Raw genomic sequence first — 17,490 nt, forward strand, 5'->3', positions numbered from 1 at the left:
GGCCCCTCAGAACTCCTTGCGCCTCTGAGCCTGCGCGTGGCAGGTGCAAACAGGCCCTGCGGGGGGGGGGGGGCTGCTGGGAGCAGAGATAGCAGGGCCCCCCTTCTGCCTCAGACCTAGGCAGGGGAGAGAGCACAGGCCTTGGCTGGCCGGGCGAGCCCACCCTTCTCCAGGTGGTGTTGGAGCTCTGTCCTGGCCGGCTTCGGCCTGCCCGGGGCTGGGAGAGCCCCGTGCCCCCCTGGCAGTGCCCTGCGTGTGGGCTGCCGGCCACTTCCGTCGCCCCCCACCCCAGCTCTGCTGCTTTGTATGGTGCTCCCAGCCCTTTGATGCAACCGGATGGGGCAGAGCCCCCCAGGTGCCGCCTCGGCTGGGTGTGCGGCACATGGAGGACGGCTCTCCCCCGCCCCGCACCTCCTCGCTGATGGACCACTGAGGGTCAGTGCTGTCTAGTGGTTAGAGTCCTGGTCTGCGACTGGGGAGACTCCAGTTCCAGTCCCTGCATGGCCTGGGTGGCTTTGGCCCAGGCACGGGCGCTCCGCCTGACCTACCCAGCAGGACTGTTGTGAGGACAACCTGGAAAGGAGGAGAGCGTGGCAGGCTGGCTTCGGGTCCCTGTGAGGGGAGGACGGGAGCCCCAAAGGCGGACGTCACCTGTCATCTCTGCCTCTTGCCCCGCCTCACCCCCCCCTTTGGGACCAGGGAGCACGTGGGGTGCAGCTCCCCACAGCCGCCGGGCAGGGGAGAACCGATCCCGCGCAATCGCCCAGCAGTGGGTGGGGGGTGGCGCTGGGGGCCAGCCACTGCCGGGGATGGTTAGGACCCCCCCCGTGAAGCTCAGATCCAGAGGGGCTGGTGCGAGGGGGGGAGGCTGTGCCCCCCACCTCTGGCCCAGGGCGCCACGTCTGGGCAAGCCGTCATGCCCGGTGGGCGAGTGGCATGCGGGCGGCAGCCGGTGGCTTCCCCAGACCGGCTGCTGGCCTGAGCGAAGGACGGACCCGGCCGGCCTCCCCTGCCGCTCCGCCCTTGGCCCCGATCCGCACGCCAGCGCCCTCGCTGGCAAGGAGGGGCGGTGCGAGGCACTGAAGAGCCCTGGGCCAGTTTGCACGTGCTCTGGGGCTGCAGGGGACCTCCCCGGGACACCCCCTGGACAGGGGAGAGGAGGGCATGGATTTGGGGGGGCAGGGGGACCCTTCGGGGAGAGAAAGCCAAGAGGGGACACAGGAGGTGCAGCCCCTGCAGGCCACGCCAGCTCATCTGGGGAGATCGGAGGCAAGGCGGTCGTTCGGGTCCCTCGGCTTTCGCTCGGCAGGTGTCCCGGGACCTCCGGGAAGGACCGAGGGCCTGGCCCTGCGAGCCGCCCCCGCCCACCATTTCTGGAGAAGAGGCCACGGAGGGGCGATCCTCACGTGGCCCTTGGCTCAGAAGCCGCATGTCTCTTTCTCTGAGGTTGCTCTGTGCAGAGCCGTCCAAAGGCCTCCTCGCTTCTCGGGGTGCGAGCCGAGGCCACTGCTTGGCCAGCCCGTGGGCAGCAACTTGGCGTATCAGACAGGTGTGCTGGAAACGTAGATCGGTCCTGCACTCCAACTTCAGCCGATAGTCATGCTGGCAGGACTTGATGGGAGCTGAAGGTCCAGCACACCTGGCTGGGGAGCCTCCTGTTCAGTTGCTCTTTTGGAGCAGGGAAAAGGAAGCATTTAATGATGAAAAGTAAAGAAAGCGCGATTCCCACTCATGTATTTGTGCAATTCTACTACCCCACAGTGCCATCTAGAGGTTTTGTGGTGGAATAGCAAGAAAGGAAATGCAGATTTTCATTCGGTGGCAAAACCAGGAGAGGATATTAACAGCAGATCAACAGCCTTATGGAGAAAGATTCACTCTCAAGATTATTTAGATTGTCCAGTATCAGATTTTCTTCATCTTGAGGTTGGATTGAAGGGGGTGTTCAAGGATAGACTGGATGGGCAGGTCGTGAGTGAAGCCGGCTGGAGCCGGGGTCAGACTAGATGGCCCGGGAGGCCCCTTCTGCCTCGCTCTGTTTCTATGAGCAGAGCCAGCTGGAGCCGGGGTCAGACTAGATGGCCCGGGAGGCCCCTTCTGCCTCACTCTGCTTCTATGAGTAGAGCCGGCTGGAGCCGGGGTCAGGCTAGATGGCCCGGGAGACCCCTTCTGCCTCATTCTGTTTCTATGTTTCTATGAGCAGAGCCGGCTGGAGCTGGGGTCAGACTAGATGGCCCGGAGACCCCTTCTGACTCGCTCTGTTTCTATGTGTCCATGTTTCTAGCTCCTGACCTGGGGAAAATGGGGCAGACAGGCCAGAAGAGGGAAGGGAGCATCTGGGGCCAAGAGAAGGGGCGAATGCTCCATGCAGCTGCAGCACGAGGGCTCCCTTTGGTTTGGCCCCGGATGGAGAGGGGGCTGGATGGGACGGGTGGGTTGCATGGCCTGACCCAGCAGGACGGCGGCTCTGATGTCCCGGAGCAGGTGGAAGAGGAGTTGGGCCGAAGGGCCCTGGGAAAGGGCCCGCTGGGCAGGGATTTCACCGGCAGGTGTGTGTGAGCTGGGGGTGTGCAGAGTTCCAGGCAGCAGGAGCAGCCAGGCCGACTGAGCACAGCCATGAAAGTCAAGCGGCACCGAACGGGTGAACTAGAAGGGACCCTGGAGGTCATCCAGTCCAACCACAAGCTGCAAGCCGGGCAGCTCGCAAGGCCAATGGGTCTTCCCCGGCCCATTCGAGACCAGGCACCCCAGCGCCTCTTCCGCCAAGCCGCCATGTATGCTCGTACGTGTGTGTGTCCCCCCCCCCCCCCGCGCACCTGCCTGCCTCTCCCCTCCCCTGTTCTCTCCCCGGTGTTGCATTTTAGACTGGCCCTCTCCACCGGGTGCCCTCCAGTCTTGTGAAACTGCAGCTCCAGTGAGTCAGAGTCACTCCAGCCGTTTTTTGAGACTGTAAGCCCCTCGGGGCAGGGCTCTCCTTTTGCCTGAGGCCGGCTTGTGCTTCTTGCAACGGAGATGCCAGCGCAAGATGCAAGATGCGGCTGGGAAGGGCCGTGGCCTGCTTGGCGTGGCGTGGCCTTCCCAGGCGCAGAGGCCCCTCTCAGCTACGTGCCGAGGAGGAGAGCGCCTTCCTCGGGGGGGGGGGGGCGCCCCTCACGGAGGATCAGGGCCACCCCGTGTTTCGAGCCTGCGGCTCTCCCCTCGGGGGGCCACCGGCCCCCAGTGCAGCCACCCGTGAAGCCCCTGCGAGGCGGCCCCGGGGGCCTCCAGAGCAGGAGAGAAGCCAGCGCAGGAACGGGGGCAGCCGGAGAACAAACAAACGCAGCCGGCGCAGAAGGAGAAGGCGCCTCCGGCCGCCTCGTCTGTTTATCTTGAATCTTTCCTGCTCCCGAGTCCAGCAGCGCCTCACACAAACGCGGCAGTGTGTGCGGACCCGGGTGGGCGGATGTGCGAGAGGCGTGTGCGCACGCGCGAGGGAGCGAGCGAGCGAGCGCAACTGCTCGAGGGCGGTGGGCGCCGGGGTCCCTTCCGCCGCCCCCCTGCAGCGATGCACCGGGGGGGGGGCGAGGCGAGGAGGAGCGGCTCGGCCAGCGGGCGGTGCGGGTCTTCGGCGGACTCTGGGCTCGAGGCGATTGCGTGTGTGCTGGGGCACCCCGGCCCATTCTGCGGAGTGGGGCCCGAGCACCTGCCCCACGGTCCTACCTGAGGGCCCCCGCGCCTGGAAGCGGCGGGAAGGGGGCGGCCGGCGCGCGTGTGCGAGCAGCCGGGCCCCTGCGCGGCGCGGACGGGGCTGTGTTTCCTGCGTGCCGCTCCTGTCCCAGAAGAGCGCCCCCCGCCCCCGCCGGGGAGGGCGGTGGTGCCGGTGGTGCGTGCTTCGAAGTGTGCCACCTCCCGGGGCCGAACAAAGAGCCCTTTGACAGCGGCCAGGGAGGCCCCGTCCGCACCGCGAGAGAAAAGATCGGAATCCCGAGATTAGTGGCCGCACGTGAATGGGACCCCAGTCTGGCTCCTCGTCTGATCGCGCTCAGATTCCACCGAGCCGGGGCGGGGGCGGCGATCCTGCAGCGGCGCCCGGGCCCAGGGGCCCGTTCCTGGGGAGCCCCGTCCCGAGATGGGGCCACTCGTGGCTCTCCTCCGTGGAGCGGGGGGGGGGGGTCAGCGTGCGGGTCCTGCTTTTGCAGCGAGCTCAGACTTCGGCCTGGGAGGAGGTCGGCTCAGGAGGAACTTCCCGCGCATCGGTCGATTCGCTCTTCCTCCTCCTCTCTCTCTCCCCCCGCCCCGCTTTTTTTGGCTTTTTGCTCGGGAGCTGGCTTTTGGCTGACTCCTTGCGCGCTGAGCCGCTTCTTCGATTTCACTGCCAAGCTTTGATCTTAATCTGCTCCGATCCACTTCGCCGTATTAAAGCGAGAAAAACATCACGGCTACTGGCCCTCGCGTGCTCGTTTTATGGCGTGGAGTTTTCAAAATCCCTGGCTCGCCACCCCGGCCTTGGCGAGCGCCGCTTGGCCCGCGGCGGGCTCGCCACCCCCCGCACCTGGCGCGGCTCCGGCGCCGGTGCGCGGTAAAGGCACCGGGGTCCGGGTTGCTCGGCAGCGGCACGGGCTGCGGGTGGGGGGCCTGGGGGGTGCCGGCGAGGCTGCACAGAGGGCCGTGGCTGGGAGGACCCCGTGACCCCCTCGCAGGGAGCGCCTTCTCGCTGCAGAGAGCCGGCGAGGAGCGCGTCCGGGGAGGCGCCGGAGCGCGTCTCGGCTGGGCGAGGCGAGGCGAGGCGACGCGCCCTCCTCTGCCGGGGAGGGGGGCTGCGAGGGCCGGGGCTGCGGGGGGCTCCTGCCGGGCCGAAGCGCTCCGGGGGCCGGCAGGGACGCGGTGGGGGCGGGGGGCGCCGAGGCACGGGCACCCGCCATCCCTGCCCCTCGGCCTCTCTCCATCTCTCTCCCCCCCTTCCCCCGCAGCAGACCCCGTGGATGTGCTGAAGGTGCTGCAGCTGCACAAGCAGCCCCAGGGCGTGCGCAGGACGGCGGGCTTCTGCCCCAGGAGGCGCTCCGGAGCCGCCCCAGACGTGGCCTACCGGATATCCAGGCAGGCGCAGCTCAGCGCCCCCACCCGGCAGCTCTTCCCAGGTAGGGCGATTTGCGCGGAGCGCCCCCCCCCCCCGCCTGGCCCTTCGCGGCTGCCCCTCCGCTGGCCCCGCGGCTGCTCGGCGCCCCGGCAGCGTTTCGAGGCCCCTCGTGCCTGCGGATCAGCCCCTGTGGTGCCGTGCCAGGCTGTGCCAGGTCCCCGGGGAGTGGTGGAGGGGGCGAGATGCTTCCCTGCCTCTGCCCCCCATCCTCCACCCTGCCCTGCCAAGGCAGCCTAGCACCACAGTGGGAGCCCCGCCGGGACCCCCGGAGAAGCTCCTCCTGCGCCCCACTGCGGGCTGCTCTGGCCAGCCCGGAGGGGCAGGGGGTGGCCGAGGCCCCCCAACCCACCTTGGCCTCCCTGCCCACCCAGCAAGCCGGCGGCATGGAGGGGCTGGGAGCCGCTGGGGGGGTGGCGGTGGGGGGGAGGACAGAGGCTGGGCCCCGCCATCCCTGGGGTCAGCACCGCTTGCCCCGCCTGGTGCTGGGGGCTGCAGGAGGCGGCCTCTGCGTGGCGGGGAGCGACCCCATGCCGGCCTCGGCCCCTCCGGCCTGCTCCCCCCAGCGGTGGCTCTGGTGCTTCCCCAGCAGGCAAGTTCCCGGAGGACTTTTCCATCATGGCGCTGCTGAAGCCCAAGGCCGGCCTGCAGGCCTTCCTGCTCTCCATCTACAACAAGGACGGCCTCCAGCAGCTGGGCGTGGAGCTGGGCCGCTCCCCCGTCTTCCTCTACGCGGACCAGCGCGGCCGCCCCGCCCCAGAGGACTACCCCGTCTTCCGGGGCGTCAACCTGGCTGACGGCAAGTGAGTGCCCGAGCCCCCTGCCCCAGTCGCCCGGCCGTGTGGCGCTGTGGGCCAGGGGGCCGTCGTGGAGGTCCCACAGCCGCCTGCCCAAAGAGGGGCCGGACAGCCAGGCCGGTCCCCACTGCTTCCACCCCGGCCGAGGACGGGCCTTTTGCAGAGCAGAGGGCCCCCACCGTGCCTGAGGGGTGAAGGCTCCCCGAAACGATGCAGTGGGGACCGTGCCCCGTGGCCAGGAAAACGCATCCCCATTCAGCACAGAAACATAGAAGCAGAGCGAGGCAGAAGGGACCCCCTGGGCCATCTAGTCTGACCCCGGCTCCAGCCAGCTCTGCCCATAGAAACATGGAAACAGGGCAAGGCAGAAGGGGCCTCTGGCCATCTAGTCTGACCCCGGCTCCAGCCAGCTCTGCTCATAGAAACAGAGCGAGGCAGAAGGGGTCTCCCGGGCCATCTAGTCTGACCCGGGCTCCAGCCAGCTCTGCTCAGAGAAACAGAGAAACAGAGCAAGGCAGAAGGGGTCTCCCGGGCCATCTAGTCTGACCCCCGGCTCCAGCCAGCTCCGCTCACGACATGTCCACCATGTGCATGTCCTGCCTATCCTTGAACACCCGCACCGATGGGGCCTCAGCGACCTCTCGGGGAAGCCCATTCCACACCCTTGCCGTCCCAACTGTTAGGAAGTGCTCCCTTGCATCCAAGTTGAACCTGGGTTCCCTGCGCTTGGCTCCGTTGGAGCGCGTCCTGCATGACGAGGGCTCCAGCACAGCCCTGGGGAGCAGGGGCTGGGGGGGCTGGGGAGTGGCTAAATGGGGGCAGCTGCAGTCACCCCATGCGCCCCGCCACTGCTGCCCCACCTGAGCCTTCACGCATGCACGACTTTCCTCGCCCACCACCTGCCGGGACGCACTCACAAATTGCCCTGGGCAGCCATGCCGTTCCCTGCCCAGTTCGAAGGCAAGGTGGGGACGGGGGGAGCGGTGGAGGGGTGGGGGGCAGATCCTGCCACCTGTGCAAAGGTGGGGCACAGCCGGGGGTGGGGAGCTGTCTGGTCCCCAGCCAAGCTCTGCAAAGCCGGGCTGCCCACCTCTCTCCTCAGGCAGGGCTCTTGTGCTTTTGATGGTTGTGTGAGACGCCACAAAAGCCCGGATCTTTGCAGCTGTGCCAGCCCTGCACGCGGCTTGCTTTTCGCCCGGCACTCTGTCCCTCAGTCCAGGTGGGGTGGACAGCAAGGCCCATCATCCCCCGGCTGAGGAAGCCTGCAGCCCAGGAAAGGGGCAACTCCCTTCGGAGCCGGCCGGGGCAGGCTAGATGTGGGGCAGAGGAGAGCAAGGCAAGCCACTCCCGGGGTGTGAGGTTCCCACAGGCAGGAAGTTCTCTGCCTTTTGGGGAAGAAGTCACAGGAGAAAAGAGGCTGAACCTGCCGCTCTGACCGGTTCATGGCGTGCACAACCAGCGGCCGCACATTTCAGGGTCTTTGCTCTGATCCTGTAACGGCCACCACAGGTGAGGTTACGCCGGCACGCAGAGCTGCCAGACATGTCCTGAGCGGAGCCGGCTGGAGCTGGGGTCAGACTAGATGACCCAGGAGGCCCTTCTGCCTCGCTCTCCTTCCATGTGTCTATGTTACTAGACATTTGCGCCTTGTCCCCACTCGAGTCCTATCAGCCACTGCTCCAGCACAGCGGCAGAGACTCTTTTCCCAGGCTTGCTGTGCAGTCTGCGGATACGTTCAGCAAATGCCGCCTTAAAAACGCACCCAAAGGCCTCCCTTCCCGCACTGTGGAAGGTGTTAAGCCATCAGAGAAAGATCCTGCTGTAAAGATCGCGCTGTGCCGCAGCTGGACATCTGCCTGTCCCGCTTCCTCTGCTCGCCCAAATGTTGCCCGCAAACAAAGACTTTGCTTCCGAAAGGGGCCGAAGAAGCGGCCCTCATGAACGGCTCTGCTCGGCTCTGCTCTGCTCAGGTGGCACCGCGTGGCGCTCAGCGTCAGCAAGAAGCAGGTGACGCTCCTCCTGGACTGCAAGAAGAAGGCCACGCGGCCGCTGCCCCGCGGAAGCCAGCCGGTTGTGGACACGCGGGGCATCACCGTCTTCGGCACCCGCCTCCTGGACGAGGAAGCCTTTGAGGTAGCGCCCCCTTCCGGCACCCCCGCTAGCAACGCGGCGGCGGGGGGCTTGGGCGTGCCAGCCCCCCGAGGCCCTGGCCTTTGGAGGGTGGGACGTGGCCCAGCACGCGGCTCCCCGGCCCCGTGCCCTTCGTGGTGGGGCAGGGCGGTGGGCACAGTGCTGATTCCTCCGGGGAGCCACGCCAGCTGCCGTCCGCTTGCACGCCCGCTCCGGAGGCGCCCCCGAACGGCCTGGGCTCTCTGGACCCATTCGGGCCCGTCTGGGGAGCGGATCCGCCTTGGCCGCCCCTCCGGGGGGGGTGGGTGGGAGGGCCTCAGCCTGCTTCTGCAGACTGGGGTCCCATGGGCGTCTTGCTGGCACGCCCCGGGAGGTTGCTGGCAGAGGCACTGCTCAGCTCAGGCTCGTGAGGCTGGCTCCAGAGAGCCGCGCTGGGGGGCGGCCCCCCGGCCCCGTGGTGGCTGAACCATGGGGCGCCACAGGCCACCGTCCCGTCCTCGATGTCACGTCGTCCCGGCAGGAGACTTTGCGGGGAGGAGGTGGGCAGCGGCCCTTCTTCGCTGACGCCACTGGCTCTGTTTCTTGGCTGCGGTTCCGGCTCCGATGAGCCGAATCCCAGCGGGGCAGAGGCCTGCTGGCGCTCCTGCTGGGACACAGCCGGCCGCCCCCCTTCGGGCCCGGGGGGAGCTCCAAGCAGGCGGCCTCATCTCTCCCTCCCCTTCCCCGCCCTGCAGGGTGAGATCCAGCAGCTGCTCATCTCCCCCAGCCCCCAGGACGCCTACGACTTCTGCGAGCACTACAGCCCCGACTGCGACGGCGCCACCCAGAAGCCCCAAGCCCAAGAGGCCGCGCAGAGGCCCGCCAGGCCGGGGGTGAGAAGGGGGCACCGCGGGGGTGGGAGGGGCCGGGCCGCCACCCACACCCCTTCCTCTTCAGCAGCCCCAAGGAGGGGAGATGGGGGGAAGGCGGCTTCTGCCGGAGAAGAGAGCAAGCACCGCTGGAATTTCATTCTAGCCCGCCTAATTCTTGGGGGTCCTGGCCGGGAAGGGGGGAGCATTGCAAAGCACGTTGTCCAAGCTCCAGTTGCAAAACAGGCCCCAGGGAGCCATGGGGAGCAGCCGCCCCACGCCCAGCCATTAGGGGCAGCGGAGGCCCAGATCCCCGGTGCGCAGACGCGGCTGCTCTCCAGCTGACTGGGACCGGTGGGGCCGTTCCCACACGCCTGGCTCGGTCACGCCCCTCCCTTCACGGTGTGGCCAGCTGGCCTTGTGGCGCTCGGGGCCCTCCATCTCGCTTTGGGGAGGGGGACCCAGGCCTGTGCCCCACAGGGCTGCCCTAGATGCAGCGCCGTCGATGACGGGCTCTCCGCAGCTGCTGGTGCGGAGGCTTCAGCCCGAGCCCCAGGGAGGGCGCCCGATTTCCCAGCCAGAGTGCCTGGTGCTCACGGTGGGCTATGGCAGTCCGGCAGCTGCTCTGGCTTGGCGGGGAAGGAGGTCTCTGGGCCCTGTGGTTTTGGAGAGAGGCAGCTATGAGCCCCTGCATCTTCATGACCATGGGGTGACTTCGCCCCCCTGCTTGGAGAGCAGTGCCCTTGACGGGCGTCTTTCGCCTGATCAGGCGCACGAATTCATTCCAAGACTGCCAGCGGATTAAAGACACGTTTTTCCGTGCATTATATCGATTTGAACTGGTTGGTGAAACCCTCCCGGGTTTCCACATGCTTAAACCCATCCCCGGTTTCGTCTGTTCTTTGGAAATGCTTCTAAGCCTGCTGCCCGAGGAATCGAGAGAGGCAGGCCTTCCCCTTCGGCTGCTCGGTCCGACCGCTCGCCAGGGTCTTCCCTGGTGCGTCTGCTCGGAGTGATGCTCGCCACATTCCCACCTGCCTGCCAGTGGCGGCTGCCTCCCGCAGAGCCATCTTGAGCATTTGGGCAGCCGCCTGCCTGGAAAAAGATCTGAGATCCCCCCCTCCCCGACCCCGAACAGACGCATAAAGCAAGCGCTTCTGCAGAGGCCTGTGGGCCCAAAGCACCCCCCGCGCTTTCTGGCGATTCAGCCACCGGCTCCTGGGACCGGTTTTCAGCCCCCCAGGCGTGGCGTTTGTGCGTGGACGAACCAGGCCCCCTCTTGCTGTCCCTCAGTTCTCTGACGTGGCCGCGGAAAAGCAGCATGCCCACTCTCACGGGCCCGGGAAGGACGGGACGGGCTCTCCAGCCTCCACGCCTCTGTGGGGAGCCGGTGAGCAGGTAACGGGAGGGGTGGAGGATGCTCCCCCCCCGAGTGTCTGTCCGCCCATCCTTGTCTCCGAGCCTCGTTCTCCTGATGTGGTTGTCTGTCCTGTGTCCGGTGTCCATCCGTCTGTCTGCCCACGTCCAGCCATTTTGCCCGTTCCCTAGCAGCGCGACAGGCCAGGGCTGAGTGGAAAAGGAGGTCCCCTCCCAGCCCTCCCTCTCTTCTGGCCACATGTCTGGGGGTTCTGCACCTGGGGTACAGGTGGCCTCTTTCACAGGTGGGATCCCTGGGGACGGGGGGGGCGCCAGTGAGCGGGAGCCCTTGCGGGGCTGCTCGGGGGAGAGGAGCTGTGTGGATCCGGCTCCAGAACACCTCCCATCTCTACGCTGCCCGTTCTGATCTCCCAGGCCCGGGAGCAGGCACAGAACGGCTGGCGACTCCAGTCCAGGAGCCCCAGTCAGGCCCTGCACCCTGCCCCACGGTCTCTGCGGCCCCCGCAGCCTGGCAGCTGCTGCGTCGCGTCCCGGGTGCGGCAGTCGTGTCCAGGGGGCCAGCGGCCCACGTGCCTTGTGGCTGTGGGACATTCACGGAAGGCGGGGCCGATGTGCTGGAGTAGCCGCCGGCAAGCAGGGCCCTTTCTCCCCTCCCTCGGAGCCAGGGGCACCACGGCTGGAAAATCCAGGGGGAAACAGGCAAAGCCGCTGGAAAAGCCTTTGGCCCTTTTTTCTAGAAGCCGGGCGAAATTCTGGCACCCCCCTGGGCCCAAGGCACTGCTCCGAATGCTCGCTCAAAGGTCCCCGCTTCGCATTCGACTGACTCCGATTCCGGTGAGACTCGGGGAACCTCTGAATGAGGCAAAGTCTCCTTAGACAGGAGAGCTTGAGGTGGCCTCTGCGTGCCAGGCCAAATCTGGGGATCCCAAGATTTCGCCCCGATGCAGGACTGGCCAGATCATAGAAACACAGAAACAGAGTGAGTCAGAAGGGGTCTCCCGGGCCATCTAGTCTGACCCCGGCTCCAGCCGGCTCTGCTCATAGAAACATAGAAACATAGCGAGTCGGAAGGGGTCTCCCGGGCCATCTAGTCTGACCCCGGCTCCAGCCGGCTCTGCTCACAGAAACATAGAAACAGAGCGAGGCAGAAGGGGCCTCTGGGCCATCTAGTCTGACCCCGGCTCCAGCCGGCTCTGCTCACAGAAACATAGAAACAGAGCGAGGCAGAAGGGGCCTCCCGGGCCATCTAGTCTGACCCCGGCTCCAGCCGGCTCTGCTCACAGAAACATAGAAACAGAGTGAGTCAGAAGGGGTCTCCTGGGCCATCTAGTCTGACCCTGGCTCCAGTCGACTCCGCTCACAACATGCCCACCATGTGCATGTCTAGCCTATCCTTGAACACCTGCACCGATGGGGTCTTTGGCAGCTGAGCTGGGAAGATGCCTTTATGCCTAGTCGATTCAGTCTTCTTCAAAAGCTGGCCTGCTTTGCACGACCCACAAGCCCCCCGTGGCCTCTCGCAGTCCCAGAGCACTGCAGTGCGTTCCTTGCGGCCGGCGGATGCTCCAGCCACGGCTGCGGCTTTTCGGGGTCTCCGGCTGTGGTGTGGGTGGACTGTGTGGGCGCTCAGCAACCTGAGCAGAATCCCTGGCTTGTCTTAGGGCTATTGTGCCCTTGTTTAGCCTTTGCACAACCCACTCTGCTGGGACTGGATGACACGCTGGGGACGAGGTGGTGGGCTAGTCATGCGGCAGAGCCTGTGGAGGGGCAGCCGTGGCTGCTGGCGGGGTCTTTTCAGGGCAGCCCAGGCAGATTCCTGCTCTTTGCCAGCTCATGGCGGTTGGGGGGATACAGTTGGCTGCAGTTAAGAAATCCGCTTCTCTTTCGTCATCTGTTTACTTTCGGTGACTAATTACAAATATGCCCAGAGGTTTTCCGGCATTTCTTCCTTTTAAATATACTTATTTGCCCTAATAATATTTATTCTACGACATGCAAAGGAATGTCCCAGTATTTCTGACCAGGTTTGCCCCGTGATTTCCTCCGCTTTCCGCCAGCCGTTCGGCACTCGCAGGTGCCAGGCTCCTGGAATGTCCCGCAGCCACGTCAAAGCCTCTGCCTGCAGCCCCCTCAGGCTCGCCCTGGCAAGGCATTGTGTTTTCGCTTCTTTGCCCCTCTGTTTCGCCGGAGAAATTCCCAGAGCAGCTTAAAACATGGAAGCATGGAAACAACGCGAGTTGGAAGGGGTCTCCCAGGCCATCTAGTCTGACCCCGGCTCCAGTTGGCTCCGCTCAAAGAAACAGAGTGAGGCAGAAGGGGTCTCCCAGGCCATCTAGTCTGACCCCGGCTCCAGCCGGCTCTGCTCAGAGAAACAGAGCGAGGCAGAAAGGGTCTCCGGGCCATCTAGTCTGACCCCGGCTCCAGCCAGCTCTGCTCAGAGAAACATAGAAACAGAGCGAGGCAGAAGGGGTCCTCTGGGCCATCTAGTCTGACCCCGGCTCCAGCCCGCTCTGCTCAAAGAAACAGAGCGGGTCAGAAGGGGCCTCCCGGGCCATCTAGTCTGACCCCGGCTCCAGCCGGCTCTGCTCATAGAAACAGAGCGGGTCAGAAGGGGTCTCCTGGGCCATCTAGTCTGACCCCCGGTTTGCCGGGTATGCCGTATGAGGTGAGGCTGAGGGAGAGGAATCCCTACAAGATAGGAATCCTGGCACGGCTGCATTCAGACAAGATGATGGCCCACAGGGCTGAGCGTGTGGCCAAGGAACAAGGGGGTGCTGTTGAAACGGCTTACGCTTGGTGAAGCTGGATTGCTTTCGGGAGCCGTAGTTAGGAGCAACCGTGGTTTAGTGTTGAGAGGAGACCGCGGAGAGTGGCTGAGGAAGCAGAAGCTGGGCCATCCCGTATCCTCCGTGCTATTCACTGCGGACGAGGAGGAACGCTGGCGCCCTGCGGGGTCTGGGGCAGCTCTGTCGCCTGGGGTCTCCAGATTGTGGGACAGGCGCCCACGGAGCTGGAGCCCCCCTCACCTGGAAGGCTCTGGGTGGCGAAAAGCTGGCTCGGGGGGACTCCCAGCAGGTGATCTCAGGTGCTGCCAGGCTCAGCAAGCACAGCTCTGCCCGGGTGCAAGCGGCTCTCTCCGTGTGCACAGTTTAGAAATAATTACGAGGGTGGCTAGATATCTTCCGAGGCAAAGCCGGCCCATCCGTGTCTCACTCAGATAATCTCAGATGGGATGCATTCTTGGATGAATCAGCAGCCTGTCCCAGATCACCCTAAAGTGTGGGGAGATTTGGGGGCAGGGAGGACCAGCGGCTCCCCTCCCCTGTTCTGCACCCCCGTGCTGCGGTGCAGCCGCAAAGCCCCTCCACTGGCCTGGGGCGCTGAGCCCCGGGCCACGCCTGCTGGAGCGGGCCTTCGGGCTCCCTGCTCTTCTGCGGCCTGGCGGCGGGGCAGGCCCTGGGGGAGAGTGCAGGAAGGGCATGGTGGGCAGGGCTCCCCGCTCTCCAGGCCCCCCCCCCCCCGCAGTCGTGTGCAGCCGTTCCGGCAGAACTGGGGCCGCTCAAGGGGCGCATCTGGTGGAAAAGCTGATCAGCCACCCCTCCCTGAGCAGGCGGCAAGGAACACGCGGCCCGTCGACTGCGGGGGGTGATGCCTTCCCCCGGGGTTAGAACAACAGTGTCCAGCATCCCTGCCAGCACGGCCATGACGATCGCTGGCCACGCTGATGGGCTCCTCGCCTGTCCAGAGGAGGGCGGCCCTTCTCATGGTGCCCGCTGCCTTGGCCGCTCCGTGGGGAGGGCCAGCCACCTGCCTGCCGGCCCTGCGCCCCACAGCTCGCCCACGGAGCGCCTGGGGACCCCCGTGCCCTGCCACGTCCGGGCAGTGGGCAGCTCTGCGACCCTCCCCCTTGCAGCCCGGCCCCCGCTCCGGAGGCAGGGACCCCGGAGGGCTCCTTCCCGTCGAGACGTGGCCCGGGCCGGGGGGATGTGGGGGGCGGGGAAGCATGCTGGAATCCTGCGGGGGGCGCCGGTGCCCCTCTCCCGGCCCGCTGCCCCCGCCGCCGCATTCACGAGCCTGTTTCTCTTTGCTTCCCGGGTCGTGTGCTCCGCTGCCGCCTCCTCGCCAGAACGCCGCCAAGCCTGGCGCCCCCCGCAAGCCCAAGGCGAAGCGGCCGCAGAAGCGCCAGCTAGCGGCCATGCCGCCCCCCTACGCCAAGACGGGGGCCAAAAACGGGAAGTCCTCGGGCAAGGCCCGCGGTGGCGGCGGTGCCGGTGCCAAGGCGACTGCGGGGGGCAGATCCTCGGCCGCGAAAAGCCCCCCGGGCAGAGCTGGTGGCCAGGCGCACGCCGGGGCCGGCGGGACCCGGACGCCGGGAAACAGCTACCAGCAGGTAGAGCCAGAGAGGAGGGAGCAGGGCTGTGCGGAGCCCCTCCGGGGGGCAGGCCCCTCATCCAGCCGCGTCCGTGTGTCCCCCTCTGTGTCTGCGAGCTGTGCCTGCATGTCCCCCACGCGGCCGCGGGGGAACCGTCCGAGCAAGAGAAAGGAGCCCGCGGGAGCCCGAAACCTTGGAAGGGGCCGCGAGCCGCATCCCTCCCGCGAGCCCCTTCCAAGTTTGGCCTCGCTTTTCTCTTGACCCCCCCTTCCCGCCAGCGGACCCCCGGGAGGGCTGGCTCCCTCCCCACCTGTGGGGGAGGCTGTGATTCTGCCCCACGGAGATCACTTTGTCCCCGAGTGGGAAAATGATTCCGGCCGGCGAGGAATCCCCCGTCTGCCGCTGTGCCCCGAAAGGGGAACGTTGGATCGACTAATGGTGTCTTCTCTGTCTGTCTGTCTGTCTGTGATCCGGTTGTTCTGTCTGGACTCATCGATCCACCTGTCCACTCGCCCCACCCCATGCACCGTTCAACCCCTCCTGCCCCACACCTGGCCCTCCAACCGCCACACTCCTCCCGTGCCCTGCTCCTTTCGGGACACCCCCCGTCTCCCCCCACACGCCTCCTCGCGTTCCCCCGGCCCTCTTCTCCCTTCGGCTACACCCACCACCGTGGCACACTGTTGCTCACAGTCCTCCCCCAAGGATGTGGGTCTGCCCCCCGCAGAGGAGCCTTGCGAGGCTTCCGAGCGCCCTGACTACACCCTGTCTCCTGATGCAGGACGGATTTGCTGGGAAGAGCACCCTGGGGGGGAGGTATCGCCCCATGCCTTCCCCTCACCGTGGGCAGAGGGAAATTCCCCCCCCCCCCCCCCCCGAATCCCAGGATGAGATCGGGGGGGGGGGGTAGGAAGGAAAGCTGCTCCTTAGCTGCTTGTGACGTGGTGGGATACGGGGCCTGCAGGAGAGGGGGGGGGCAGCCATGGCCAGGGCAGCCGGGCATCGTGGGGATCAAGCGCAGGGCCAGCTCCCCAGGGTCCCGGGAAGAGCAGGGGAACTGATAGGCTAGCCCGGATGAGCTGGGATCCCTGACTGGCTGCCTGGCAGCGGGTGGGCCGGGTGGGAGACTCCTGGAGGTCGGGGGGCTCGGGCCCAGGGCCAACTTCCCTCTCTAATGCGTTCTTGGGTTCCCCCCGGCATGGGGCCAGGAGGAGGTGCCCAGCCCACGTCCCGCCGAAGAGCAGGTGTTCGCGGAGGAGGAGGTGCCAGGTGTGGGCCTGGGGCACCGGCACCCCTACGAGGACCTCGGCCAGCTGCCGGAGCTGGGCCCTGTGCTCCCGGCCGAGGCCCCGCCTGGCGGAGGCGTACGTGGGTGCTGCTCCTTCCGGGCCCTGGGGCCCTCCTCCGGGCTCGCCCATCCCCTCCCGCTGGGTCTCAGTGGCACGGCATGGTCCTGGCGAGTCCCCCATTTCGGGCCGCGGGGCACGGTGGTCTCACTCCCCCCGGCCGGCCCCGGTCGGCTTGGCCTGGCCGTCCCGCCGTCCTCTTCGTGTGGCCCAGTCGCCTCCGTGGGCTCCGCTGACGTGCCCGCGGCAAGCGGGCTGCCCCCCCACCGGGACCCCCGTCCGCGGCACGCAAGGGTCGCCCTGTCACCCCCTCGTCCCGCCTGGCACTGCCGTCCTTTCCTGCTCCGTGGGTCCCTTCCCGGGGCCCAGCGCCCCCTCCTCTGCCGCAGGACCCTCCCCCCCGCTTTGCCCCCCTTCGTCGCCGTGCCGACGGCGCTCGCTGCTGCGGCCGCTCGCCCGGTGTTGCCACGCTGCCTGCGTTGCCGGTCCGCTCCACTGCCTGCCCTCCCATTTCGGGGCTCCTGTGGGTTGGGCAGCTCTGGCAGTTTCAACCGGCCCTGTGCGTCTTCCCAGCGCCTCCCTGTGACATCCTCACTCTGCCGTGATGTCCTCCCTCCCTTATTTCTCTCAAGCGTTTATATCCCGCCCTTTCGGGGTCTCCGAGCGGCAATGCTTGTCCTCGGCCTCCCGTTGGCCGGCTCAGAAATGGGCTGCCATCCCCTCCTGGCAGCGGGAAGCCAAGGCCCTGGGGGCCTTTCCCCTTCTTCTGGGATGGCATCACCGGCTCCGTGATGCCATCGCACGCCAGGCCATCTCTGCAGGCGGCCCCCTTCCCCGGGGGGGCACCAATTCCTGATTTGGGGAGAGACCCCAAACGGGATCTGGTCATCTACCCCCCGCGCTGCCCTCTCGGAGGGGCGATCCTCCCCCCGCCCCCAGCTCGGCACCGTCTTGGCCCTCCGTGCATGTCCCGGGTCAGGTCCGTGCGTTTGCTTGCAGCAAATCGGATGAGTCGCAGGCTCCGAGGGTCCCCATGGGGTCATCCGGATGCACCGCAAAGCCCAGGAACGGGGGGCGGGGGGGTTGCTGCCTCCCCATGTTGGTGTTCAGCTCTTCGGAAGCTTCCTTGGGATTAATTAACGATGCAAATGAGCGTCCCTGTATCTTTCTTAAGCTCTTAAGTGCATTTCGGCCTCCCCCCCCCCCCCCCCGTAGTTTGCAAGTGTCCCAGTGTGACGTCTTGCCTAGCGGGCTACACTTTAGTGCCTGGATTTACTCCTGAGTAAATGCATGTAGGCTGTAGGCCCCCCTCTGGCCAGAGCGTGGCTTGCCCAGACGGCCTGATCCGGCAACCCCTGCTTGTTTTAGGCAGGGGGCGCATTTCAAGGGGGTGCGGTGCAGCCCGTGGGGGCGAGGTGATCGTGTGACCACATCACCCCAGCCCCATTTCCCACAGTCAGTGCCCTTCACTCGCTGGGGGTCTGTGGCACCGTCTGGGGCTCCCTCG

At 66.5% G+C, this 17,490-nt stretch overlaps 1 protein-coding gene across 1 annotated transcript in view; it reads left to right on the forward strand.

The window, feature by feature from the left end:
• The first annotated feature begins 2,616 nt into the window (after nt 1–2,616).
• COL11A2 (collagen type XI alpha 2 chain) overlaps nt 2,617–17,490 on the forward strand; it is a 66,267-nt gene continuing 51,393 nt past the window's right edge. Inside the window, exons 1-9 of the mRNA XM_044425491.1 lie at nt 2,617–2,782; nt 4,857–5,117; nt 5,703–5,916; nt 7,881–8,043; nt 8,775–8,912; nt 10,182–10,286; nt 10,680–10,799; nt 14,392–14,655; nt 15,846–16,001. Of these exons, the coding sequence (XP_044281426.1) occupies nt 2,617–2,782; nt 4,857–5,117; nt 5,703–5,916; nt 7,881–8,043; nt 8,775–8,912; nt 10,182–10,286; nt 10,680–10,799; nt 14,392–14,655; nt 15,846–16,001 (1,587 nt within the window). The remainder of the gene's footprint in view (nt 2,783–4,856; nt 5,118–5,702; nt 5,917–7,880; nt 8,044–8,774; nt 8,913–10,181; nt 10,287–10,679; nt 10,800–14,391; nt 14,656–15,845; nt 16,002–17,490) is intronic.

Source organism: Varanus komodoensis, unplaced genomic scaffold (genome assembly GCF_004798865.1).
Source record: "Varanus komodoensis strain SLA01 unplaced genomic scaffold, ASM479886v1 scaffold156, whole genome shotgun sequence".
Taxonomy (NCBI): domain Eukaryota; kingdom Metazoa; phylum Chordata; class Lepidosauria; order Squamata; family Varanidae; genus Varanus; species Varanus komodoensis.